The sequence below is a fragment of the Carassius gibelio genome, chromosome B18 (assembly GCF_023724105.1).
Source record: "Carassius gibelio isolate Cgi1373 ecotype wild population from Czech Republic chromosome B18, carGib1.2-hapl.c, whole genome shotgun sequence".
NCBI lineage: Eukaryota > Metazoa > Chordata > Actinopteri > Cypriniformes > Cyprinidae > Carassius > Carassius gibelio.
In genome coordinates, this window is record NC_068413.1 from 7,200,260 (window position 1) to 7,217,871 (window position 17,612).

At 38.9% G+C, this 17,612-nt stretch overlaps 1 protein-coding gene across 5 annotated transcripts; it reads right to left on the reverse strand.

Moving 5' to 3' along the window:
- Positions 1-28: 28 nt before the first annotated feature.
- panx2 (pannexin 2) lies at positions 29-17,517 on the reverse strand. 5 transcript variants are annotated; one of them, XM_052582124.1, is made up of 7 exons: positions 17,367-17,517; positions 17,198-17,234; positions 15,477-15,853; positions 9,258-10,372; positions 9,036-9,171; positions 8,753-8,947; positions 29-6,657 (listed from the first exon to the last, which is right to left on the reverse strand). In XM_052582124.1, the coding sequence occupies exons 3-7, from the start codon at positions 15,703-15,705 to the stop codon at positions 6,365-6,367; spliced, it is 1,968 nt and encodes a 655-aa protein (XP_052438084.1). In that variant the 5' UTR covers positions 15,706-15,853; positions 17,198-17,234; positions 17,367-17,517; the 3' UTR covers positions 29-6,364. The 5 variants fall into 5 exon arrangements, with proteins under 5 accessions (XP_052438084.1, XP_052438082.1, XP_052438085.1 ...); XM_052582122.1 differs by having other exon boundaries at positions 15,477-15,942; XM_052582125.1 differs by lacking the exon at positions 17,198-17,234.
- Positions 17,518-17,612: the final 95 nt, after the last annotated feature.

Sequence of the window (17,612 nt, forward strand, 5' to 3'; positions counted from 1 at the left end):
TATAATATTATAGTAACTGAAAACAAAGTTTGAAAAAAAAAACCTTTTATTATGGTAACTACAATTCATTGACCTGGTGATGAGCCGCCATCAACCAATGACCAAACCCAAATCCAAAAACAGATTCAGCTTATGTAGGACAGGTGGGATTTCTCATACTTGTTTCTGTGTTTTTGTGAGGTAGTAAGCATTTTATGCATGATATTAAAAATTGCTTACAGCATTTTACAACATTGTGAATTCTATACACCATTTTCTGAGGTTCACTTAATATCTCATCAAATATAGAGATAGGCTAAAAAGGATAAAGGGCTGACCTAAGCAAGATAGACTAGGTGATTCAAATGCATGTAAATGATGTACCATGCAGTATACTCATGATAATCTAACATTTCTATTTTTAGCATAGATTAATTTATTTCTCTAAGCAGGTTACTTGGTTGAAATGCTGCAGTTCCATAAATACAGTATACACATATTAAACACAAAAATCTTTCAATAATTTGTGGCACAACAAAAAAAAAAAAGGGAAATGAAATGAAATGGTGCTACAAAACAAATATTAATTTACAATGTTTCCCCTAAAAGCAAGAACAAAACAAATAAGGTAATAAGTCCACAAACTACCTTTTCAAGTTTGAGATTTAGCACCCACAATACCATTAAAATTCAAGCCTGAAAAATCAGGTTTGGTTCCTTCCCCTCTAAAGGCATTGTCATTCATGATCTGTGTTCCCTGTATCACATTATCATTATCAAAATATTGCACTTGGATGCATGATATGTGCTAGAAAACAGTGAGCTGCAGCAGCTATTTCTAAGATCAATCTGATGCCTTGTAGTTAAAGGTCCTCTCAAAATCTAACTGTGTGCTTCTTGTATTCTTGTATTGCAATCGTAATTGTGTATTTTGTAAGGGCATTTGTTATACTTCACCACAAAATAAGTGAACATCAAAGGTTTTAAGTATGATTTACAAAGGTGGAATGACACACAAACTGTTGTTCATGGTGATTTAGATATCAAAAGCATGTTTTATGAATCCTCTTTAGTTGAAAATGTCAAGTTGAAGGAGCTAAAATCTTTCCGTAATAACTCTGTCTGTTCAAAAAAGCTGATATAAGGATCCATATTTCCTCTGAGGATCCGGAGTTGAATGTCTTTGTGCACTTGACCCTAAGAACCAGAGTGATATAGTCTCTTTAAATAAGTGCATTAGAGGTGTGTGGATAAACACGTCATGTCACAGTTTTTTTTATATAAAAAAAAGAATGTCTCAAATCTCTCACATTATTATTTTTCTGTACACCTCAGTATATACATTCCCAATGTGCATAATATTGTGACAATAAGACATGAGCTTGCATATTTTAAGAATAAGTGTATTGCGTTTGATACCTCAAGACATCTATATGAAACAGACACTTATTGCAAAAAAAAGAAAAGAAAAAAACACCAAACCATGTGGACATTGATGATAACAGGAACATGGTGCTTTGTGTAAAATTCTGATGTGCCTTTCCTTCATATGGAATGTCATAGGGAACTCATTAACCACGCCAGCAAAGGGAGCTCTTGCTTGAGTTTTGACTGTGAGCTCTTCTTCTGCAGCCACTTCCTGTTTGGCGGCCATATTAACCTGGCCACCACATTGCATCTTTGCAAAGTATTGCCAATTTACCCTGCCTTACCAAGCGTTTGTTTCACTGTCTAGTTCTCGCGTGTTTGACCGGTTTTCCTGTTTCTCTTGACTACTCTTTTGGATTGCCCTTTTGCCAGTTCATACTGCCTCCTTGTGTATTGACCTCACCGCTTGCCTTTACTGACACTGAGTTTGGACTTGTGGAACTGTTTAATAAACCCTACATATGGATTTTACTTCAGCTTCCACATCAACTCCATTATAGAATACTCTGCCATCAATGAATCCAGCGGAGGTTTCTCAGCTCCAAGCAGATATCGCTTATCAGAGCGAGTTGTTGAAAAATTACCAGGAACAACTCAACAAACTGCAATCCGCACATGACCATTTAACCCACTACATTAATTCGCTTCCCTCGCCCTCCACCTCAACGGTAAGACTGGCAATGCCGGATATGTTTGATGGTTCGGCAGGATAATGTTGTAGGTTTATTCGTGAAGTCTGTATCTATGTGGAAAGCCAAAGAGATACGTTTTCTTCTGAAGGAAGTAAATGCACGTTCTTCATGTTATCTGGCAAAGTGATTTATTTGGGGTTCAATGGTTTGGGAGACAGATTCACGCTTTTTATTGTCTTTTGAGTATCTGTTACAACAAATTTGTGAAATATTTGATTATGAATATTGGGGCAAGGATATTTCTACACAATTGCTTCAAATGTCACAAGGGAACCGCACCGCTGCTGATTTAGCAATTGAATTTAGAACTCTTGTCACTCAAAGTGGATGGAATGATGTGCCATTGAAGGCTTTGTTCAAATAGAGTTTTGGAGTTGGAGTTGGAGCTTCAGCTGAGTTAGCATGCAAAAGTGAATACATCACCATGGCCATCAAGATTGATAATTTGCTAAGAAACACACCCAACAGAAGATCTAATTGACAGGCAATTTTTAACTCCCTCACTGCACCCTCTGATCACCAAGAGCCAATGCAAATAAATTATGCTCATTTATCTGATGAAGAGAGAACTCAACGCCCCCAACAGAATCTGTCCTACTACTGTTGTGAAAAAGTCCATCGACACGCTGAGTTCCCACACAAAGCCCAGAGCAAGGTGAGTGTAGCTCAATTCTCTCTTCCAATCTCAAAGTAATTTCTAATTCCTGTTCGGCTAACTACTAAACATGGTCCCATTACTTTGACAGAGTTGATTGACTCTAGTGCTGCCTTGAATCTGGTCAACAAGGATATCATCAGGAGGTACAGTACCTTGTGTGCCCCCCATTGCATCATCATTGTCGACAATAAACTCATTGAGGGAGGTTTAACCCGACAAAGCACCTGCTCAGTTACAGATTGGATTGTTCCACAGAGAAAGCATTTGTTTCTTTATCATTGGTTCACCCTAATATGAAATCATCCTAGGATAACCCTGGCTATCCTCTGACGATCCTATATTATCCTGGAATCATGAAGAACAGACTCACTGGTCTGAATTTTGTCGAAACCATTGCATGCATGTCAATATGCCTCAACCATGTCTCGCAACATCTACTGAAGATCCAGCTTCCGCCTCCAGTTTTAAAATCCCTGCCTACTATCAGGGCTTTTCAGATGTGTTCAGCAAGAGCAAAGCTTCACAGCTACCACCTCACCGTCCCTGGGATTGCACCATCAATCTTCTGCCCAATGCCATGCCACCCAAGAGGTAGGTATACCCACTATCACGCCATGAATCAAAGGCAATGGAAGATTACGTTGAAGAGGCTTTGAACCTAGGTTTTATTAGGCCCTCTACCGCTCCAGCAATATCAGGGTTCTTCTTGGTTGAGGACTTGCATTGATTATCGAGATCTCAACAATGTTTCTGTAAAATTTCGCTATCCTCTTCAACTTGTTCCTGCCACAATAGAACAGCTTCGAGAGGCTAAGATTTACACCAAGCTAGAGGAGTGCATATGATCTCATTCGAATCAAATAAGGGGATTAGTGGAAGACAGCTTTTCTCACCACGGGAGGTCACTATGAGTACTTGTTGATGCCATTTGGGCTAGCCAGTGCCCCAGCTTTGTTCCAGTCATTTATCAATGAAATCTTCATTGATATGTGACTGCCTACATAGACGACATCCATATACAGTATATTCCAATTCTGAAGATGAACACGTTAAACATGCTCGAACCATCCTCTCTCGTCTTCAAGAACACCAGCTCTTTGTGAAAGTTGAAAAATGTGAATTCCATGTACAGAACACCACTTTTTTAGGATATCACATAAATAATCATGGAGTTGAGATTGATAATTCCAAGATTCAGGCAGTTATGGAGTGGCCTCAGCCATCAACAATCAAGGATTTTCAACGATTTCTAGGTTTTGTGAACTTTTATCGCCATTTCATCAGAAACTACAGCCTGATTGCATCACCATTGACATCTCTCCTGAAGGGGAAACCATCCAAGTTAAGATAGTCAAACTTTCACAAAACTCAAATCAAGCTTCACTTCGGCACCTCTCTTGAAAAACCCTGAACCTAACCTGCCATATGTAGTGGAGGTGGATGCTTCAGACTGTGGAATTGGTAGTATTGGAGTATTATCGCAATGTCATGGTCAAAAAGCTTAGTTGTATCCATGTGCTTTCTATTCAAGGAAACTTACTTCTGCTGAGAGGAACAATGATGTTGGTAACAAGGAGTTACTGCCCATGAAAGCTGCAATTGAGGAGTGGAGACATCGGCTGGAGGGAGCCATTCATCCATTTCAGGTTATCTCAGATCCCAAAAACCTTGAATATGTAAAAAGTGACTAAATCCACATCAGGCCAGATGGTCATTATTCTTCTCAAGATTCCAGTTTACTGTCACATATCGTCCAGGAAGCAAGATTAGTAAAGCAGATGCCCTCTCTAAGTGCCATGATCCTCCCCTCCAAGATCATTCACCAGAACCCGTCTTGCCTCCTTCAGTCATTATTTTCCCTGTAAACTGGGAAATTATGGAGGAAATTCAAAGGACCACTCAACAGGATCCTCCACCTGCCAGGTGCCCACCCAACAAACAATATGTTCCCCAGGATATACGAAAATGGGTCATGCAATGGGTTCATATCATCTGCTGCAGCCACTACCTATTCCTCAATGCCCATGGTCCCATCTGTCAGTTGACTTTGTGATTGATCTGCCCCCTCCCAAAGATTTCACAACCATTCTGGTCATCACTGACAGATTCTCCAAGTCTTGCTGCCTCATTTCTCTTAAGGGTTTACCCACTGTCATGGAGACAGCTCATGCGTTATTTCATCAGGTCTTACGAATCTATGGTTTACCCTAAGACATTGTCTCTGATCAAGGAACTCAGTTCACTTCCCAGATATTTTTCATCATCCTCAGTCAAACAGTCAAGTCGATAGACTGAACCAGAAGATCGGCAGATACTTAAGATCTTACTGCAGCCGGAAACAAAACCGGTGGGAGGAATTCCTACCATTGGCAGAATACGCTCAAAATTCCTCTACAAGCCTCTACAAGACTCACCCCCTTTCAATGAGTGCTCGGATATCACCCCCTTTGTTCCCATGGTCTGGCGTACCCTTATCTGTTCCAGCAGTTGATGATTGGATACGCTGTAGTGAGAGGGTGTGGGACAGCCCTCATGTTCATCTTCAAAGAGCTGTATGAGTACAAGAACTACAGTCCAACTGAAGAAGGCATCCACATCCTCCCTACCAACCGGGACAAAGGGTATGGCTCTCCACCAGGGACATCAAGCTACATCTGCTGAGCAGGAAGTTCAGCCCAAGGTATAAAAACATATTGAGCTTCCTGCTAACTACCGCATCTATCAATCTTTTTATTTCTTGCTTCTCAAACCAGTCCACCCGAATGTCGAACCAAATGCTGAGTCCCAAGAGCCATCACCTCTGCTGGATGTATTCTGGACTCGTCACACATAGAGGAATTCAACGAGCCAAGCCAGACCATCCCACGTCAAGACCACGGGGACATCCACGTAGATCACCAGGAGTCACTTCTAGAGGTGTGTGTGTGGTGGTGGTGGTGGGGGTGGGGTTCTGTAACACCAGGCCAGCAAAGGGAGCTCTCGACTGAGTTTTGACTGTGAGCTCTTCTTCTGCAACTACTTTATGTTTGCCGGCCATATTAACCTGGCCACCACATTCCTGTTTCTCTTGACTACTCTTTTGGGTTGCCCTTTTGCCTGTTCACACTGCCTCCTTGTGTATCGACCTCACAGCTTGTCTTTACTGACACTGAGTTCAGATTTATGGAACTGTTTAATAAACCCTGCATATGGATTTTACTTCGGTTTCTGCCTCAACTCCTTTACAGCACCAAGGTCAAGGGTGATTTTATTTCCCCTCAAACTACACACGTCTGAGTATGTGAATGTAAGGCTGGGAGATTATTTTGAAAGGTGCACTTCATATAAAAAATTAATAGTGTTTTTAATAATACACCAGTAACTGAAAACTCCAGTTTAACATAAACAAAAATAATTAAGTGCACCTTTAAGAGTATAAAATATGTTAAACATTGGCTGTCCCAATGTCCATTAATCTTCATCTCTGAAAATGAAATAGTTTGAGCTCCACCCTTAATGGCATAACCATTAACATAACCCTAAAAACCAGCATATTCCTTTGTGCTCCAGTTCATATTGTAAGTGCCTTTGCCTTTGTGTGTGTGCAGGTGTGTATCAGCATTTTCCTTTAACACTCTCCAGCAGCAATCAACTCGCCCGGTCTGGCTAGTCTGTCCCTTCTATTCTGCTCATCCTCGTCCTCATACAAGGTGTGATGGATGCTCAGCATCGGGTGTGAGGGGTTCCGACTAAAAGGCCCGGGCTGGCTCTCAGGCTCTGTCTCCTGGTCGAGAGGATCTTCAACCTTCTGAAAATCTGGAGGAGGCATGCTGGGAGTTCCACCATTCATATATGATGCTGTGGAGAGGGTGTCTGTGGAGAAGGCAGTGGTGGTGGACAGTGGAGGAGACTCTTTCATCTCTATGGGCATAAAAAATATGATATAGAATTATTGGTAATACAAATATAAACTCATACATATTGTTTTATGTCTGATATTAAAATACAATTTTGTCTAAATAAATAATAATAAAAAATACCAAAACTAAAATCAATTATTTTAAAGCCTACAAGTCAACTTATGCATAACTATATTTTAATGTACGGAGTAAAAATGTATATTCAATTTAAGATTTGCTAAAGATTTAACAGACAATTAAATTGAAATAGGCTTAAGTGGTAATGTATAAATAGGAAAAATGTAAAAATAGGGCAAAGTTGGGCAATCTGTTCAATGTGCAATTGAGTGCTGCAGGAATGGAGTCCTAAAAACCTAATCTAAAAGCATTTTTGCACTTCCAGTTCCATTATCTCAAAGTCAGTGTGATTTTTGGAATCCCTGAAATAAGGCCTGTGGATAACAAAAGCTATTTTCATGTTTTATTCTATGGCATAAAATCCAACATTAATAGCATCACCTTGTGATTTTTAAAGCTTTTTAAGTCTAATAAGTGTGACTACAGATACATCCAGATGTCTGAGATATTTAGAAGTGAGAGATATCCAGACGTCATCACACCAAACACGAAAACTCATCTACTCATTCTGCTATTCTGCTTTTACAGCCTCATTATGTTGTTAGTCTCTAACTTGCTATAACTATTCTACAGTAATTCAAACTTTCCAACTTGTAAATTTTAAATAATATTTGAAAGTTGTAGGACACTTAATAACACTGGTGATGTTTAAGTCTTACTTAAAGTCTAACTTAAGTTTATTTATATCTTAAGTTTGGCTTTTTACTCACTACGTCAGACTTCGTACTTCCGCTCAATTTCAGTTTGCTTCTGTAGTCAGTCTGAGAGAGCAAACCAGCTCCCAGATTTTCTATGGTTCCGCACCAGCCGTCCAATCAATGAACAGAGGGGGAGGGCTGAGAGCTGTGATGTAGATGCTAAGCGCAGAGTTTAAGATTGTAGTTTAGGTTAAGGAAACAGAAAATGATAGCAGACATGGAGACATGGGATGCTATTCACTCTGTTGTGGAGAATATTATTTAACTGAACCCAACTGAAGCCCAAAAAAGAAGAGTGTTTGTTTCACATTTTGAATGGAGGTGATGTTGTGGACCTACTCCCGACAGGTTTTGGGAAAAATTTTATTTATCAACTGTTACGATCATCAGCGAGAAACTGGGGAGCCCAAAGTCCGGAAAGGCATTAATTGTGATTGTGTCCCCCTTGGTTGCTCTCATGGAGGATCAGGTTAAGGAGGCAGCAAAACTTGGTATGTGTGCTGCACAGCTTGGCGTGCTGGCAAACTGGTACCCTATTGACAGGTCAGTGTCTCCTTTCTTTTCCAGTCCTTGAATATTGCCATGTCATGCTGTAATCTTGTAATTAAGTTGCAGCATTTCCGACAGACTCGAAATGAACAAAGAGCTGTGTTTAACAGAACTAATCCTAACTTTGACAGTTCGCCGCAAATATTTTCTTGTTAGTCTCTACTGTCAAATATTAGTTTAGATGCACTGATTGTACCGTGGATGTGTAGATTTACTTCATATATTTGGCAAAAGTCATTCACAGCCATGTTCACTCCAGTATTTCGCTCGATGGTTTTGTTTTCGCAGACTACCTGTGTTTACAGCGGAAGTTCGAGGCAGCTGAGCCGGTGTATAACACACGACATAACCAAACGTTATGTGATTGGCTTACAGGTACACCAATGATTTTAAACTTCAGACAATTGACGCTTTTATGTCAATTATGTCCTTTCATACTCTGTCTACTAAGTAAAGTGAAGTAGCAGAGTTTGGTATTACCAGGCTAGTATTTACACTTACACAAAAAAAAGTTAATAAAAGTTGTATTCATTTGTGAAGATTACCTTAATTAACAAAATATGTAAGAATCATAAGCTTTTTTTGGTCACACAGAGCTTGTTTTCTCCAATAATCCTAAAGAAATTTAAACAAGGGAACTTCCAGGTTGGCCTACTAAAATACACCATCCATGCAGCAAACTCGAACAATGCCAATATGGTACTAAATATACTGTGCATCCTTAAAGCATACCAGTATGAGAAGATGAGACATGTACAACTGTATGTGGACCCTCAATATACACATTACTGAGAGAGTGCTCAACAACAGGGGGTTGCTCAGGATTGACCGCTTCTTTTTTTGCTTTCTGGATGGTTAGCATATAAGGATGAACATCCAGCGAGAGGTTAAGAGTCTGTTTCTTCTCTATATTATTTGTTTCTGCAGCTGAAAAATAAAATTAGGTAAAAGATCAGTGAACGATTTTAATGACGTTCTCTATACTAACTAAAACCAGGTTTTACTATACCAGTACCTTTGTTAGGAGGATATTGTGTGCTCTTGCTGTCCAGAAGTGGAGCAATAATGCTATCTGGTACATTCTTCCTTCTGACTGGTTTAGGTTTCTCTGCTTTTATGCTGTGTTCCAGTCTGGTAAGAGTCAAGGGTTCCTATATAAAAACAAGAAACTATGAGGTACATTTCACAAACATCAAATAAGCTATTCATCGACTAAATACAAACAAGAACGTCTTGCCTTAAAAGGCTGTGGCAGAGGGTTAGATGAGGGGATCCACTTGATCTTCTTGCGCTGTCTTTTGATTACTAAGGGCTCTCCTCCCAATTCTCCCACACCTATTACTGAAGGGTCCATACTGGGATCAATAGTCTGGATCCCAGAGTCTCTCACAGTTGGAGTGGCATCTTGGTTGGATTGAGCCAACGCTGCCAGCAGCTGCCGCACCACATTATCATACATTAGGTCACTCTCGTTGGTGATAAAGTCAAGTCTGTTGAGAGACTTAATGTGGTCTCTGTTCTCATTACAGAACATGGCCAGAATGTTAATGTCGCAAAACTGTGACTTCTGCCAGCGGCGGCGTGTTTTAATGCCAACCTTGTGCAGCTTGTTGAAGACAAAATTTGACTTGCGCACTACAAACAAATGCAGCAAGTTCACAAGGATAATGAGGTTCATAGTACACAACAAAGCTATGTCCACTGCGGCCATAATGCGTTGGAGCTGCACGGCTGGTAGCTTGCAGTTAACATTTAGCCGCAGTTCAGGGATGCTGCTAGTGTCGGGCGGTTCGCCAAGCGCGCAAGTGAACTCATTCTGCCTCTGACGGGAGTAGTAAGTGCTCAGGTACGTTATGGGTATTGAGCTGAGGCAGATGATGGCTAAATGTCGCGCCAGGTACAGCTTAGCCAGAAAGTTACTCTGCCCGCGGCGCTCAAGATACTTCTCAAACAGGTTCTGCTCAGGGCTCTTCTCCTTCTCTGCGTTCTCAATGATCTCCCGTCGCTCACGTTCCGTAATCCCCGGCCCTTTGGACTGGATCTGCTTTTCTATCTTGGGGGCTCTGCACTCGGCTGCCCTGTGGTAGCAGTTGTCGATCTCTTGAAGGAGGAAGTTGAGCTCTGAGGTGAGCCGAGTGGAGGCCAGGAATTCCCATCCCAGGGCAGGTATGTACATGATGCCTGCGAAGGCCAGCAGAGCGTAGGGCAGAAACTTGTGCTCAAACAAGGAGGGCCGAAGCTGAGGGTCGACGCCAGGAACTGCATCCCGAAGCTCTGTCCAGCAGTAGCCTCTGGCATACAGGGCCTGGTCACGTGTGAAGTTGTGTGGGGTGTAGCAATATATAGATTCCTCTAAAAGAGAAGGAAAAATCCCACTTCAAAAAATATTAAGGATTTCTAAATAACAATCAATTAGATATCACTAGTGTTCAAACCAAGAACAATAATAAAGTTTAAATAATCAAAAGAGAATAGCAAGGTTCACACCACAACGGTGGAATGTGGAATGGTCCTATTCTGTTAGGTGTGTTGTATCACCCACCACATCTGGTTAAAGATTTTATTCTTAAACATACAGAGTTAATGGGGTAAATCACTACAAATTATGACCATTTTATATTAGTTGGTGATTTAAATGTTCATGTCTTTTGCCAATCAAACTCACTTTAAGGAGTTTTTAAGTCTTATAGAATCTTTTAACCTTACACAGTGGATAAATGAGCCCACCCATCTACAAGGGCACACTTTGGACCTACATCTCACTTATAGAATTTCTATTTCTGAGCTAGAGATTTCTGATGCAATTATTTCTGATCACAAGCCTATTTTATTCTCTTTGTCACTGCCAAATCTACCCTTTCCATGTCATATTGTTAAACTGTCTCGATCTTACTCCTCTCAGTTCCATCTGGATTTTAAGTGCTTTTTAATGAACTAAGTTCACAGTTGTCCTTGGACACCTCACTTTCTGATCTAAATGTCAATCAACATCTTGAGATGCTAAATCACATATGGATGGACATTTGAAATGCGACTGCTCCTCTCAAAGTTGTGAAACCAAAACCCAAATCTGAAAAGTGGTTAACTCCCGAAATTCGCTTTTTAAGACAAACATTCACAAAAGTGAAGCAAAAAATGAAAAAGGATAGACTTCAATTTTCACATGAGGTGTATAAGTCTTCTCTTCTGACCAACCAGACTGCTAAGTAAATAGCATATTTCTCTAATATGATTTATAACAATCAAAATAAGCCAGAAGATTTGCTTTCTGTCATAAATGCTCTCCTAAATCCACCTGTCAATTGTATACTAAATACCTCAAATGAACTATGTGAAAGATTCTTCAGCTTCTTATCTGAAAAACAAAAGAATTGTAAATTTAAGATCTCAGGTGGAAAACACTCATAATGATCCTGTTTTTGTTGAGGTTTCCCAGTCATCATCTGTATGGGAGACATTTGATCCCATCTCTTTGCAATTCCTCACTGAAATTATTAACTCCCTCAAAGCTTTGTTCTGTCCTCACGATGTAATTCACCCCCAGTATTTTAAATTGTTAATTGAGTCTGTTGACCCCAATTTACTTTACCTATTGAACAAATGCTTATCAATTGGTTTGGTTCCTGCATGCTTGAAATTGGCCTCTGTTACTCCTTTGCTCAAGAAGCCTTCCTTGGACATGTTTGTTTTGAACAACTATCGTCAAATTTCTGTGGTCCCTTTTATCTCTAAGGCACTGGAAAAGATTGTGTTGTGTCAATTTCAATCTTTTCTAAGTACTAACCGCATATCAGAAACCTTTCAGTCTGGTTTCAAGCCTTTCCATAGCACTGAGTCAACTCTGCCATGTTAAACGATATCTTAGTTGCTACCGATGCAAGTGACTCCGTGATTTTAATTCTCTTAGACCTGATGGCTGCCTTTTGACACTATAGATCATCAGTTGCTCCTGTCTAGATTAGAATTTTGTGTGGGGCTAAAAGGCTCAGTCCAGAATTGGTTTAAATCTTATTTAATGGATCAATATTTTTCATTCAAAATTGGCAACTTTAAATCCTCTGCTGCCCATCTCAATTTTTGACTTCCCCAGGGATCTATCTTAGCACCTCTGCTTTTTCCCCTCAACATGCTTCCATTAGGTTAGATTCTGAGAAGGTATGGTGTATCTTTCCATTTCTATGCCCATGATACACAGATCTATCTGCCTATTAAAAGAAACATTCCTTTAGCTATTGATTCCCTATTTACATGTCTTGATGAGGTAACGCTTTTTTCTGGCCAGTAACCTTTTTACTTTAAATGACTCAAAGACTGAGGTCATTGTCTTTGGCCCATATGACAATTTTAAATTGAGCAACTCAACCTTGGATAGCCTGGCAGTTTCATAATCAAAGTGTGTTAGGAATCTTGGTGTTTTCTCAGACACTGGCTCACTCTAGAGAAACACGTCTCCTCGGTTGTTGCCTCTAGCTTTTTTCAGGTCTGCTTACTTTCTAGAATCAAACATTGTCTGCCTGAAAAACTTCTTGAGACAGGTGTTCACTCATTTATTACCTATTAATTGGACTATTGCGACTCTTTGTATTCTGGCATCTTCAAGTCCCAAGTAGCTCTTTTACAATTAGTCCAAAACGCAACAGCCAATTCTTAAAAACAATCTTAAAAAAGCAAATATGATGCTGCCACCCCGTGAGCTGTTCATTTGCTTCCTGTTAATTTTAGGATAAATTTAAAAATTATTTTTTTTTTCTTTATAAATGTTTGCACAATCTCACCCCATCGGAATTGATGCATCCTTACAGTTCTACCAGAGATTTATGATCTGGTAACCATAACCTACTTTTTTTCCAGCTGATGAACAATAAAAAATTAACAACCAGAATTCAAGGTCAAGCACTAAAATTACTATAATTACTATTACTAAAATCTAAAATTGAACTGAAATAAATTAATAATAAAATTCAAAGTATATTGACAAAATTCTTAATTAAAATTAAACTGAAAATTTAAAAATAAAAGCTAGCTCAAAATAATACAAATATTATAGTAAATAAATAATACAAAAATAACATTGACACTAATTTATAGTTAAATAGTAATTATTCTTGATGTTATCAGGTGATGAAATTAAAATTTATTCAACTACAATGTTATTTTTGTTGACAGTGCATATCAGTCAAAATTAATTTAAGGAATATATGATGATATATTTAAAAAAAGGTAAAGAATATTCTCATCGAAAGGTGAAAACTGCAACTAAAACTGTGAATTTTTTTTTTTAAGTTAACACTTGATATTACCTGATATTATAACTGTCACTATCCAGAAAAATCTGGCATTTGGTGTACCCAGCGGGGATTTGTTTCTAGTAACGAGCTGTCATCAGGTTGGAATGGCTTTAATGCAAAGTATGAAGCAGCACAAGCCAGAACTGATGAATAAGTGATAAAACAAATACTACATTTGTCTGTGCCAGTTAGACAAAGATAGAGGTAATTCTTTCACAGCCACTGCAACTCCTATAGATACCTCAAGCTTATTCTGGGTCTCATTGGATTACACTCCTGCACAGAGTCAATATGTTAAGAAAGATAATATGGTCATAAACTCTAGTTTAATAATGCAAATATGTGTGTTATATTTGGCGTGTCTATATGGGAATAATTTGATGAATAGATGCTTAATCATTTATGGTTACAGGCGTTTTCTTTCAGTTTCAGATTGATTAAAATTATTATCCTTGAAATTTATCCTAAACAGCCATAGCCAACACGATGAATGCTTGGCCTTCACTAATCTTCATTCCTGATATACAACAGTTATTCCTATTGTAGAAAAATACTGCAGTGTAGTAGCCCTCAAATGGTATGGAAAGGCAGTTTATCTCAAAGGAGTTCCAACTACGACTTTCGTAAGGATAAATGTTAGTGTATCTCCAACAGTTATTCAGATTTAAGCCATGCTGCATGTTTCAGCCCTGCAGGGTTCTCAATGTTCAGTCACAGCCAGTTGGTGCTGCTATGCAGTAAGACTGAGTCAGCGTTTAGAGTAAACCCCCTCCTACCACCACAACCTCTCTTTATCTCTCTCTTTTCTTATTTAATCACCCCACAATCTCTCTAGCAAAAATAATTTTACCACTCCTTTTCTGGATAGCAATGGACAGCAGGAATATAGAAAGACCCATAGAGCTGTTAATAATGGCTCACTTAATAAAACTTAAACCAAACTCTCTAAAACTTGCCATGTCATCAGTTTTTCATATGTATAAAGGGTGTTTTCTCTAAGCATGTTTACATGCACACATTTTAAATGGATCATATGATGCGATTTCAAATTTTCCTTTCTTTTTGGAGTGTTACAAGCTCTTGGTGCATAAAGAAGATCTGTAAAGTTGCAAAGACTAAGTCTCAAATCCAAAGAGATATTCTTTATAAAAGTTAACAGTCAACCACTCCCCCATAAAACGGCTCGTTCTAACACGCCCCAACATCTTTACGTTACTACGGGCGACGATTTGCATAACGCTGCCCAAATGTTCACGCAAAGAAAGAAGGTGTACCTTTTATTCTACTTTAACTACTTGTTTGGCCTTCCAAAAGAGGACACAACTAGAAATCAGTGGTTAAGTTCTGTTTCAACACTGTTCCAGAACAGTCCAACCCAAATATTCAGATGTGTGCTGCGCATTTTATGGAGGATGAGGACTGTTTCCTGAACCAGTAGCCTGCAATGCATGTGGCACAATACCTGTTTCTATAAAGTGGGGCAGTTCAAATGTTGCAAAAACAGTCTGGCGCTTCTGACTCACAGCTTGTAAGTACATTATTTATATTTAAATAATTTGCCAATGATGATTCAAACGCGAGTTTTAAGCAGTGTAGAGTGGGCTTGTTTGTTGTTTCTCAGATCACAAATGCAGACATGGTTTTATGTTTACGCAGTGCGATACGATTTGAATTTTAGCTTAAGTTTTAGTAATTTGTGTTGTGTTCTTTGTTAGTTTTTTTTAAATGTCTATACAGTTTTTATCAATTTTTATTTCAGTTCTAGTTTCAGTTATTTTAGTACCATTTCAGTATCACACTAAACAAAATGAAAAATAGGTACAACATTTTTGGTTTTAGTATTAGCTTCACTTTTAGTTTTAGTTAACTATAATCCTGATCTATTTTTTGGTAGATAATGTTTTTAATTGGTAAGAAGCGCACACACTAAATGTATGTACCAAATGAATCACTAGACGTGCATCAGAAAGTCACGTGACTGAATAATTTACTTTGATTTTTGGTTACTATCACCATATCGCTGCTCATTTGCATAAATTTGAGCTCTCCTATTCCTCACGTCCTCGGATATCATCACATCTTATTAAAAATGAATGGAATTAAAATCTCTTTCTCACTGCAAACCGTAAAGGGCTAATTTGTACATAATGCTGCGCAATGCCACTAACCTGCAAAGTTCCTTGTAAAAACTAATGTGACCAGCAGTATAGGGATGATGACAGTTCCTATGGTCACAACCCGGTCAAAGGGCAACTCTAGTTTGAGCTGCACCATGAGACCCGCCAGCACACCGCCCTTCTCATCCTGTGTGGAACCCGGCAGGATCAACTCCTTCAGCTTCTCACCCGCAAGCAGAGCCGTGGCCATGTCCAAGTTCTGCTCGAGGATGTTCTGCATTCGGCACCCAGCAGCCCGCTCGCCACTAACCTCACAACACTCCTGATGGGATTTGAAGCTTCTCCCCCTTCTCCCAAGAGTCACAAAGGAAGCTTTGTTGTCAGCCTGAGTTGATGGGTTACTGATGGCTGATCATGTCAGAGGTAGACTGAAGAGAGGAAAATCAGAGTTGATTTGTTGCTTATATTGACAGCTTGGATGATTTTCTCATCATATCTATTCCACTTCTGCAAAAACCTGTAAATGAACAAGAGAGTTAACAGATACAGATTATCATGAAAAAGTAAAGCTACTGTTATCTGTGAAAGTAAATTGCCTTTGATTCTGCATGTTTAGGCTCTATGAAAGTGCAGGTTCCTTTAATTCAGTAAACAGTGGAGTGTGCCTATCTGCAGAGTCCTTTGAGAGCGTGCACTAATGACAAGGACAAAAAAAAAACATACTGACATCCTACTAGAGGCTTAATCATTCAAGACAGTCTAGATTAGAGTACAAAGATGGTACACTGTTGTTCTTTCACTCATTAGAAAGTTTTATGGCATTTTTTTCTGAAATACGTGAAAGCTTGATATGTTGCAGAGTGTCTTTGCCCACAGTATAAAAACACAGACAAGAAAATAGCTGTCGTACATTTCAAAAATCAATATATCTCACTTTGAGCTCAAGAAATCAATAAGGAACAGCTTTCTAGCAAATGGAAAGAACAGAAATGGCAGGAACCCCACATTTGTAAGTTTACTTTATTTTTGTGATGAAGTATCAGTTTTTAAACTGAATGCACTATGGATGTTTAATGTTAATCTTTAATGTACACTAAACTATGTCTTTATCGTCAGAGCTGTGCCATAGTGGGTAATTATTTTTTCTGACATAAAACATTAGTGTTTGTGATTGACTTGGTTTTATTTATGTATTGACATATTTAATAAATGTAAAAATTCATTTAAATATCTAAATATGTTTTTTTTAAAGAATAAGTAATAAATATTTACTTACACTTACCTGTAACATAAATGCAGAGTTAAATATCTTTGTATATTTCACTAGACATTCTAGCATTTAATTCTTGAAGTATATATATATGGTTTTGCTCTTAATTATTACAAATGGTGCTGTCAGTCTTGAAGACAATATGTGCTAATATAAGAAACCATTCTATTAAAAATTGCTTATGTTAGGCATAGTTTTACCTTGTATTTGTCATTTTGGCCTAGTTAGAGACAGTTTAGATCCTCTAAGAGACACTAGAAAAGACTGAAAAACTCCTTTCACAGCAGGTTTGATAAAACTCTCAAACGAGTTGATAGTAATTAAAAATGTGTCCTGCAAACTTAATGCAACAGCACGCAGTAGTATCTTTTATATTTTAACGTAAAACAGCTTTAGATATAATCAAGCTTTAACGACGATGCTGTATAACGACATTGTCCGACATATTGACTGACTGTGAATGTTTTGGAGCATTAAAGGTCATGCGGTGCACATCACTTACGCTTAGTCGAGGAGCTGTCCATCACTGGATCATCTGGCTAGGGTGACACATAGCGGCTTAAAACATAGATATGCTAAAATACATGATACTATATACGGCATGAGTGAAAGTGTGACGGAGAAGACTGGGTTGCATTAAACCTCATATTCATCTTCATGATGTCACATACCTGTCAGATTACTCGATTATACTGAGGAACACGCAGAGCCTGAATCCTATGCTCAAATCATCAACACCAGTAAAGATCTCACAACGTCAAACAGATCCCCCCCAAAAAACAATGGACGCGGATACTGTGACTTGTGCTTTGGTGGTGAGCATCCCCGGCGTCTGAAGAGTTAATCTGCAGTGCGGGCGAGCCGTTTCAGCGTGTATCCGGGCACACACCGGTTTGTTCCGCCTCTCGCCATCCCTC